We start from the raw sequence: 10983 nt of genomic DNA, 5'->3' as shown, positions 1-10983 counted from the left end.
GGAAGGAAAAGAAACTCCGAAACGTCGCGATCAGGTTTGAGCAGTATATTTAGTGCCTCCATTTCAAAACGCAAATGGGAGAGAGCCGCAATATTTAATCTCATGGGAAAGTAAAATAAATGTATTAAGTCCACAAAAACAAAACTTTATTATTTACAAACATCGACTGCACTCTTCAACACACCTCTAAACCCAACCCGGGTGACCTTTCACACCTAAAACTTAACCCAAGTGCCTAGAGCCCTAAGAGCAGGGACCCTAAGACCCCGAACCCTACCCCAAATGCTGAATTAGCGCTATACACATACCTAAAACTTGGTGGGTAATTTTTTCACGACAATTTAGTTGGGTTGCGGGCTGACGCTGGCCTTTCTCGATGTCGTTCGGATCCGTTCGGCCGACCCGGACGCCGCGGGCGTGGCGGGCAGTTGATGTCGATGGACCGTGCATAACCGGGGATGGACCCAGTCCAACCTCTGGATTTTTTCTCACCCTAACCCAGCCAGTGCCTCCAGCTCTGCACCTCGCCTGCTGCGGACGGGAACGCCGGCGGATCCATCGATGTCGGGGAAATGAGTCTCCAACTTGGAACATTTAATAAATTGGTGTCAAAAAGTACACAACAGGACAGCAGAAAGTATAACGCTAAGTTTATGACGCACCACAAAGTGCCGATATTCAGTTTTGGGAAACATCGAGAAAAATCGGAACATCGAGAAAGTGTGAAAACAGAGAGAGAGAGTGTTAGGAAGCCACGCCCACTGAGAAGTCTATATAAATGAGCTGATGTGAAGTATTCCAGCCATTCAGTTGCTCAAACTAGCCTGAGGAAGGAAAAGAAACTCCGAAACGTCGCGATCAGGTTTGAGCAGTATATTTAGTGCCTCCATTTCAAAACGCAAATGGGAGAGAGCCGCAATATTTAATCTCATGGGAAAGTAAAATAAATGTATTAAGTCCACAAAAACAAAACTTTATTATTTACAAACATCGACTGCACTCTTCAACACACCTCTAAACCCAACCCGGGTGACCTTTCACACCTAAAACTTAACCCAAGTGCCTAGAGCCCTAAGAGCAGGGACCCTAAGACCCCGAACCCTACCCCAAATGCTGAATTAGCGCTATACACATACCTAAAACTTGGTGGGTAATTTTTTCACGACAATTTAGTTGGGTTGCGGGCTGACGCTGGCCTTTCTCGATGTCGTTCGGATCCGTTCGGCCGACCCGGACGCCGCGGGCGTGGCGGGCAGTTGATGTCGATGGACCGTGCATAACCGGGGATGGACCCAGTCCAACCTCTGGATTTTTTCTCACCCTAACCCAGCCAGTGCCTCCAGCTCTGCACCTCGCCTGCTGCGGACGGGAACGCCGGCGGATCCATCGATGTCGGGGAAATGAGTCTCCAACTTGGAACATTTAATAAATTGGTGTCAAAAAGTACACAACAGGACAGCAGAAAGTATAACGCTAAGTTTATGACGCACCACAAAGTGCCGATATTCAGTTTTGGGAAACATCGAGAAAAATCGGAACATCGAGAAAGTGTGAAAACAGAGAGAGAGAGTGTTAGGAAGCCACGCCCACTGAGAAGTCTATATAAATGAGCTGATGTGAAGTATTCCAGCCATTCAGTTGCTCAAACTAGCCTGAGGAAGGAAAAGAAACTCCGAAACGTCGCGATCAGGTTTGAGCAGTATATTTAGTGCCTCCATTTCAAAACGCAAATGGGAGAGAGCCGCAATATTTAATCTCATGGGAAAGTAAAATAAATGTATTAAGTCCACAAAAACAAAACTTTATTATTTACAAACATCGACTGCACTCTTCAACACACCTCTAAACCCAACCCGGGTGACCTTTCACACCTAAAACTTAACCCAAGTGCCTAGAGCCCTAAGAGCAGGGACCCTAAGACCCCGAACCCTACCCCAAATGCTGAATTAGCGCTATACACATACCTAAAACTTGGTGGGTAATTTTTTCACGACAATTTAGTTGGGTTGCGGGCTGACGCTGGCCTTTCTCGATGTCGTTCGGATCCGTTCGGCCGACCCGGACGCCGCGGGCGTGGCGGGCAGTTGATGTCGATGGACCGTGCATAACCGGGGATGGACCCAGTCCAACCTCTGGATTTTTTCTCACCCTAACCCAGCCAGTGCCTCCAGCTCTGCACCTCGCCTGCTGCGGACGGGAACGCCGGCGGATCCATCGATGTCGGGGAAATGAGTCTCCAACTTGGAACATTTAATAAATTGGTGTCAAAAAGTACACAACAGGACAGCAGAAAGTATAACGCTAAGTTTATGACGCACCACAAAGTGCCGATATTCAGTTTTGGGAAACATCGAGAAAAATCGGAACATCGAGAAAGTGTGAAAACAGAGAGAGAGAGTGTTAGGAAGCCACGCCCACTGAGAAGTCTATATAAATGAGCTGATGTGAAGTATTCCAGCCATTCAGTTGCTCAAACTAGCCTGAGGAAGGAAAAGAAACTCCGAAACGTCGCGATCAGGTTTGAGCAGTATATTTAGTGCCTCCATTTCAAAACGCAAATGGGAGAGAGCCGCAATATTTAATCTCATGGGAAAGTAAAATAAATGTATTAAGTCCACAAAAACAAAACTTTATTATTTACAAACATCGACTGCACTCTTCAACACACCTCTAAACCCAACCCGGGTGACCTTTCACACCTAAAACTTAACCCAAGTGCCTAGAGCCCTAAGAGCAGGGACCCTAAGACCCCGAACCCTACCCCAAATGCTGAATTAGCGCTATACACATACCTAAAACTTGGTGGGTAATTTTTTCACGACAATTTAGTTGGGTTGCGGGCTGACGCTGGCCTTTCTCGATGTCGTTCGGATCCGTTCGGCCGACCCGGACGCCGCGGGCGTGGCGGGCAGTTGATGTCGATGGACCGTGCATAACCGGGGATGGACCCAGTCCAACCTCTGGATTTTTTCTCACCCTAACCCAGCCAGTGCCTCCAGCTCTGCACCTCGCCTGCTGCGGACGGGAACGCCGGCGGATCCATCGATGTCGGGGAAATGAGTCTCCAACTTGGAACATTTAATAAATTGGTGTCAAAAAGTACACAACAGGACAGCAGAAAGTATAACGCTAAGTTTATGACGCACCACAAAGTGCCGATATTCAGTTTTGGGAAACATCGAGAAAAATCGGAACATCGAGAAAGTGTGAAAACAGAGAGAGAGAGTGTTAGGAAGCCACGCCCACTGAGAAGTCTATATAAATGAGCTGATGTGAAGTATTCCAGCCATTCAGTTGCTCAAACTAGCCTGAGGAAGGAAAAGAAACTCCGAAACGTCGCGATCAGGTTTGAGCAGTATATTTAGTGCCTCCATTTCAAAACGCAAATGGGAGAGAGCCGCAATATTTAATCTCATGGGAAAGTAAAATAAATGTATTAAGTCCACAAAAACAAAACTTTATTATTTACAAACATCGACTGCACTCTTCAACACACCTCTAAACCCAACCCGGGTGACCTTTCACACCTAAAACTTAACCCAAGTGCCTAGAGCCCTAAGAGCAGGGACCCTAAGACCCCGAACCCTACCCCAAATGCTGAATTAGCGCTATACACATACCTAAAACTTGGTGGGTAATTTTTTCACGACAATTTAGTTGGGTTGCGGGCTGACGCTGGCCTTTCTCGATGTCGTTCGGATCCGTTCGGCCGACCCGGACGCCGCGGGCGTGGCGGGCAGTTGATGTCGATGGACCGTGCATAACCGGGGATGGACCCAGTCCAACCTCTGGATTTTTTCTCACCCTAACCCAGCCAGTGCCTCCAGCTCTGCACCTCGCCTGCTGCGGACGGGAACGCCGGCGGATCCATCGATGTCGGGGAAATGAGTCTCCAACTTGGAACATTTAATAAATTGGTGTCAAAAAGTACACAACAGGACAGCAGAAAGTATAACGCTAAGTTTATGACGCACCACAAAGTGCCGATATTCAGTTTTGGGAAACATCGAGAAAAATCGAAACATCGAGAAAGTGTGAAAACAGAGAGAGAGAGAGTGTTAGGAAGCCACGCCCACTGAGAAGTCTATATAAATGAGCTGATGTGAAGTATTCCAGCCATTCAGTTGCTCAAACTAGCCTGAGGAAGGAAAAGAAACTCCGAAACGTCGCGATCAGGTTTGAGCAGTATATTTAGTGCCTCCATTTCAAAACGCAAATGGGAGAGAGCCGCATTATTTAATCTCATGGGGAAGTAAAATAAATGTATTAAGTCCACAAAAACAAAACTTTATTATTTACAAACATCGACTGCACTCTTCAACACACCTCTAAACCCAACCCGGGTGACCTTTCACACCTAAAACTTAACCCAAGTGCCTAGAGCCCTAAGATCAGGGACCCTAAGACCCCGAACCCTACCCCAAATGCTGAATTAGCGCTGTACACATACCTAAAACTAGGTGGGTAATTTTTTCACAGCAATTTGGTTGTGTTGCGGGCTGACGCTGGCCTTTCTCGATGTCGTTCGGATCCGTTCGGCCGACCCGGACGCCGCGGGCGTGGCGGGCAGTTGATGTCGATGGACCGTGCATAACCGGGGATGGACTCAGTCCAACCTCTGGATTTTTCTTCACCCTAACCCAGCCAGTGCCTCCAGCTCTGCACCTCGCCTGCTGCGGACGGGAACGCCGGCGGATCCATCGATGTCGGGGAAATGAGTCTCCAGCTTGGAACATTTAATAAATTGGTGTCAAAAAGTACACAACAGGACAGCAGAAAGTATAACGCTAAGTTTATGACGCACCACAAAGTGCCGATATTCAGTTTTGGGAAACATCGAGAAAAATCGAAACATCGAGAAAGTGTGAAAACAGAGAGAGAGAGAGTGTTAGGAAGCCACGCCCACTGAGAAGTCTATATAAATGAGCTGATGTGAAGTATTCCAGCCATTCAGTTGCTCAAACTAGCCTGAGGAAGGAAAAGAAACTCCGAAACGTCGCGATCAGGTTTGAGCAGTATATTTAGTGCCTCCATTTCAAAACGCAAATGGGAGAGAGCCGCATTATTTAATCTCATGGGGAAGTAAAATAAATGTATTAAGTCCACAAAAACAAAACTTTATTATTTACAAACATCGACTGCACTCTTCAACACACCTCTAAACCCAACCCGGGTGACCTTTCACACCTAAAACTTAACCCAAGTGCCTAGAGCCCTAAGATCAGGGACCCTAAGACCCCGAACCCTACCCCAAATGCTGAATTAGCGCTGTACACATACCTAAAACTAGGTGGGTAATTTTTTCACAGCAATTTGGTTGTGTTGCGGGCTGACGCTGGCCTTTCTCGATGTCGTTCGGATCCGTTCGGCCGACCCGGACGCCGCGGGCGTGGCGGGCAGTTGATGTCGATGGACCGTGCATAACCGGGGATGGACTCAGTCCAACCTCTGGATTTTTCTTCACCCTAACCCAGCCAGTGCCTCCAGCTCTGCACCTCGCCTGCTGCGGACGGGAACGCCGGCGGATCCATCGATGTCGGGGAAATGAGTCTCCAACTCGGAGCATTTAACAAATTGATGTCAAAAAGTACACAACAAGACAATAGAAAATGTAACGCTAAGTTTATGACGCACCACAAAGTGCCGATATTCAGTTTTGGGAAACATCGAGAAAAACCGAAACATCGAGAAAGTGTGAAAACAGAGAGAGAGAGTGTTAGGAAGCCACGCCCACTGAGAAGTCTATATAAATGAGCTGATGTGAAGTATTCCAGCCATTCAGTTGCTCAAACTAGCCTGAGGAAGGAAAAGAAACTCCGAAACGTCGCGATAAGGTTTGAGCAGTACATTTAGGGCCTCCATTTCAAAACGCAAATGGGAGAGAGCCACATTATTTAATCTCAGGGGAAAATAAAATAAATGTATTAAGTCCACAAAGACAAAACTTTATTATTTACAGAAAATGACCGCACTCTTCAACACACCTCTAAACCCAACCCGGGTGACCTTTCACACCTAAAAACTTAACCCAAGTGCCTAGAGCCCTAAGACCAGGGACCCTAAGACCCCGAACCCTACCCAAACACTGAATTAGCGCTACACACATACCTAAAACTTGGTGGGTAATTTTTTCACAGCAACTTAGTTGTGTTGCGGGCTGACGCTGGCCTTTCTCGATGTCGTTCGGATCCGTTCGGCCGACTCGGACGCCGCGGGCGTGGCGGGCAGTTGATGTCGATGGACCGTGCATAACCGGGGATGGACTCAGTCCAACCTCTGGATTTTTCTTCACCCTAACCCAGCCAGTGCCTCCAGCTCTGCACCTCGCCTGCTGCGGACGGGAACGCCGGCGGATCCATCGATGTCGGGGAAATGAGTCTCCAACTCGGAGCATTTAACAAATTGATGTCAAAAAGTACACAACAAGACAATAGAAAATGTAACGCTAAGTTTATGACGCACCACAAAGTGCCGATATTCAGTTTTGGGAAACATCGAGAAAAACCGAAACATCGAGAAAGTGTGAAAACAGAGAGAGAGAGTGTTAGGAAGCCACGCCCACTGAGAAGTCTATATAAATGAGCTGATGTGAAGTATTCCAGCCATTCAGTTGCTCAAACTAGCCTGAGGAAGGAAAAGAAACTCCGAAACGTCGCGATAAGGTTTGAGCAGTACATTTAGGGCCTCCATTTCAAAACGCAAATGGGAGAGAGCCACATTATTTAATCTCAGGGGAAAATAAAATAAATGTATTAAGTCCACAAAGACAAAACTTTATTATTTACAGAAAATGACCGCACTCTTCAACACACCTCTAAACCCAACCCGGGTGACCTTTCACACCTAAAAACTTAACCCAAGTGCCTAGAGCCCTAAGACCAGGGACCCTAAGACCCCGAACCCTACCCAAACACTGAATTAGCGCTACACACATACCTAAAACTTGGTGGGTAATTTTTTCACAGCAACTTAGTTGTGTTGCGGGCTGACGCTGGCCTTTCTCGATGTCGTTCGGATCCGTTCGGCCGACTCGGACGCCGCGGGCGTGGCGGGCAGTTGATGTCGATGGACCGTGCATAACCGGGGATGGACTCAGTCCAACCTCTGGATTTTTCTTCACCCTAACCCAGCCAGTGCCTCCAGCTCTGCACCTCGCCTGCTGCGGACGGGAACGCCGGCGGATCCATCGATGTCGGGGAAATGAGTCTCCAACTCGGAGCATTTAACAAATTGATGTCAAAAAGTACACAACAAGACAATAGAAAATGTAACGCTAAGTTTATGACGCACCACAAAGTGCCGATATTCAGTTTTGGGAAACATCGAGAAAAACCGAAACATCGAGAAAGTGTGAAAACAGAGAGAGAGAGTGTTAGGAAGCCACGCCCACTGAGAAGTCTATATAAATGAGCTGATGTGAAGTATTCCAGCCATTCAGTTGCTCAAACTAGCCTGAGGAAGGAAAAGAAACTCCGAAACGTCGCGATAAGGTTTGAGCAGTACATTTAGGGCCTCCATTTCAAAACGCAAATGGGAGAGAGCCACATTATTTAATCTCAGGGGAAAATAAAATAAATGTATTAAGTCCACAAAGACAAAACTTTATTATTTACAGAAAATGACCGCACTCTTCAACACACCTCTAAACCCAACCCGGGTGACCTTTCACACCTAAAAACTTAACCCAAGTGCCTAGAGCCCTAAGACCAGGGACCCTAAGACCCCGAACCCTACCCAAACACTGAATTAGCGCTACACACATACCTAAAACTTGGTGGGTAATTTTTTCACAGCAACTTAGTTGTGTTGCGGGCTGACGCTGGCCTTTCTCGATGTCGTTCGGATCCGTTCGGCCGACTCGGACGCCGCGGGCGTGGCGGGCAGTTGATGTCGATGGACCGTGCATAACCGGGGATGGACTCAGTCCAACCTCTGGATTTTTCTTCACCCTAACCCAGCCAGTGCCTCCAGCTCTGCACCTCGCCTGCTGCGGACGGGAACGCCGGCGGATCCATCGATGTCGGGGAAATGAGTCTCCAACTCGGAGCATTTAACAAATTGATGTCAAAAAGTACACAACAAGACAATAGAAAATGTAACGCTAAGTTTATGACGCACCACAAAGTGCCGATATTCAGTTTTGGGAAACATCGAGAAAAACCGAAACATCGAGAAAGTGTGAAAACAGAGAGAGAGAGTGTTAGGAAGCCACGCCCACTGAGAAGTCTATATAAATGAGCTGATGTGAAGTATTCCAGCCATTCAGTTGCTCAAACTAGCCTGAGGAAGGAAAAGAAACTCCGAAACGTCGCGATAAGGTTTGAGCAGTACATTTAGGGCCTCCATTTCAAAACGCAAATGGGAGAGAGCCACATTATTTAATCTCAGGGGAAAATAAAATAAATGTATTAAGTCCACAAAGACAAAACTTTATTATTTACAGAAAATGACCGCACTCTTCAACACACCTCTAAACCCAACCCGGGTGACCTTTCACACCTAAAAACTTAACCCAAGTGCCTAGAGCCCTAAGACCAGGGACCCTAAGACCCCGAACCCTACCCAAACACTGAATTAGCGCTACACACATACCTAAAACTTGGTGGGTAATTTTTTCACAGCAACTTAGTTGTGTTGCGGGCTGACGCTGGCCTTTCTCGATGTCGTTCGGATCCGTTCGGCCGACTCGGACGCCGCGGGCGTGGCGGGCAGTTGATGTCGATGGACCGTGCATAACCGGGGATGGACTCAGTCCAACCTCTGGATTTTTCTTCACCCTAACCCAGCCAGTGCCTCCAGCTCTGCACCTCGCCTGCTGCGGACGGGAACGCCGGCGGATCCATCGATGTCGGGGAAATGAGTCTCCAACTCGGAGCATTTAACAAATTGATGTCAAAAAGTACACAACAAGACAATAGAAAATGTAACGCTAAGTTTATGACGCACCACAAAGTGCCGATATTCAGTTTTGGGAAACATCGAGAAAAACCGAAACATCGAGAAAGTGTGAAAACAGAGAGAGAGAGTGTTAGGAAGCCACGCCCACTGAGAAGTCTATATAAATGAGCTGATGTGAAGTATTCCAGCCATTCAGTTGCTCAAACTAGCCTGAGGAAGGAAAAGAAACTCCGAAACGTCGCGATAAGGTTTGAGCAGTACATTTAGGGCCTCCATTTCAAAACGCAAATGGGAGAGAGCCACATTATTTAATCTCAGGGGAAAATAAAATAAATGTATTAAGTCCACAAAGACAAAACTTTATTATTTACAGAAAATGACCGCACTCTTCAACACACCTCTAAACCCAACCCGGGTGACCTTTCACACCTAAAAACTTAACCCAAGTGCCTAGAGCCCTAAGACCAGGGACCCTAAGACCCCGAACCCTACCCAAACACTGAATTAGCGCTACACACATACCTAAAACTTGGTGGGTAATTTTTTCACAGCAACTTAGTTGTGTTGCGGGCTGACGCTGGCCTTTCTCGATGTCGTTCGGATCCGTTCGGCCGACTCGGACGCCGCGGGCGTGGCGGGCAGTTGATGTCGATGGACCGTGCATAACCGGGGATGGACTCAGTCCAACCTCTGGATTTTTCTTCACCCTAACCCAGCCAGTGCCTCCAGCTCTGCACCTCGCCTGCTGCGGACGGGAACGCCGGCGGATCCATCGATGTCGGGGAAATGAGTCTCCAACTCGGAGCATTTAACAAATTGATGTCAAAAAGTACACAACAAGACAATAGAAAATGTAACGCTAAGTTTATGACGCACCACAAAGTGCCGATATTCAGTTTTGGGAAACATCGAGAAAAACCGAAACATCGAGAAAGTGTGAAAACAGAGAGAGAGAGTGTTAGGAAGCCACGCCCACTGAGAAGTCTATATAAATGAGCTGATGTGAAGTATTCCAGCCATTCAGTTGCTCAAACTAGCCTGAGGAAGGAAAAGAAACTCCGAAACGTCGCGATAAGGTTTGAGCAGTACATTTAGGGCCTCCATTTCAAAACGCAAATGGGAGAGAGCCACATTATTTAATCTCAGGGGAAAATAAAATAAATGTATTAAGTCCACAAAGACAAAACTTTATTATTTACAGAAAATGACCGCACTCTTCAACACACCTCTAAACCCAACCCGGGTGACCTTTCACACCTAAAAACTTAACCCAAGTGCCTAGAGCCCTAAGACCAGGGACCCTAAGACCCCGAACCCTACCCAAACACTGAATTAGCGCTACACACATACCTAAAACTTGGTGGGTAATTTTTTCACAGCAACTTAGTTGTGTTGCGGGCTGACGCTGGCCTTTCTCGATGTCGTTCGGATCCGTTCGGCCGACTCGGACGCCGCGGGCGTGGCGGGCAGTTGATGTCGATGGACCGTGCATAACCGGGGATGGACTCAGTCCAACCTCTGGATTTTTCTTCACCCTAACCCAGCCAGTGCCTCCAGCTCTGCACCTCGCCTGCTGCGGACGGGAACGCCGGCGGATCCATCGATGTCGGGGAAATGAGTCTCCAACTCGGAGCATTTAACAAATTGATGTCAAAAAGTACACAACAAGACAATAGAAAATGTAACGCTAAGTTTATGACGCACCACAAAGTGCCGATATTCAGTTTTGGGAAACATCGAGAAAAACCGAAACATCGAGAAAGTGTGAAAACAGAGAGAGAGAGTGTTAGGAAGCCACGCCCACTGAGAAGTCTATATAAATGAGCTGATGTGAAGTATTCCAGCCATTCAGTTGCTCAAACTAGCCTGAGGAAGGAAAAGAAACTCCGAAACGTCGCGATAAGGTTTGAGCAGTACATTTAGGGCCTCCATTTCAAAACGCAAATGGGAGAGAGCCACATTATTTAATCTCAGGGGAAAATAAAATAAATGTATTAAGTCCACAAAGACAAAACTTTATTATTTACAGAAAATGACCGCACTCTTCAACACACCTCTAAACCCAACCCGGGTGACCTTTCACAC

At 47.2% G+C, this 10983-nt stretch overlaps 1 protein-coding gene across 2 annotated transcripts in view; it reads right to left on the bottom strand.

Moving 5' to 3' along the window:
* Positions 1–692: 692 nt before the first annotated feature.
* Positions 693–10983, bottom strand: part of LOC147846617 (uncharacterized) — a 30172-nt gene continuing 19881 nt past the window's right edge. The window contains exons 11-19 of one of the 2 annotated variants that reach the window (XM_088649533.1): positions 10249–10524; positions 9421–9696; positions 8593–8868; positions 7765–8040; positions 6937–7212; positions 6109–6384; positions 5281–5556; positions 4451–4726; positions 693–3896 (exon numbers count right to left, since the gene is read on the bottom strand). In XM_088649533.1, coding sequence (XP_088505659.1) covers positions 3586–3896; positions 4451–4726; positions 5281–5556; positions 6109–6384; positions 6937–7212; positions 7765–8040; positions 8593–8868; positions 9421–9696; positions 10249–10524 — 2519 coding nt within the window. In that variant the 3' untranslated portion in view covers positions 693–3585. Of the gene's footprint in view, positions 3897–4174; positions 4727–5280; positions 5557–6108; positions 6385–6936; positions 7213–7764; positions 8041–8592; positions 8869–9420; positions 9697–10248; positions 10525–10983 lie in introns of those variants that run through there. The other variant, XM_088649534.1, reaches the window with a different exon arrangement.

This window comes from Danio rerio, chromosome 2 (assembly GCF_052040795.2).
Source record: "Danio rerio strain M-AB ecotype USA chromosome 2, GRCz13ab, whole genome shotgun sequence".
In the NCBI taxonomy this organism is placed as follows: domain Eukaryota; kingdom Metazoa; phylum Chordata; class Actinopteri; order Cypriniformes; family Danionidae; genus Danio; species Danio rerio.
The sequence above is the reverse complement of the archived record's forward strand: the minus strand, read 5'-3'. Positions and strand labels throughout refer to the sequence as shown.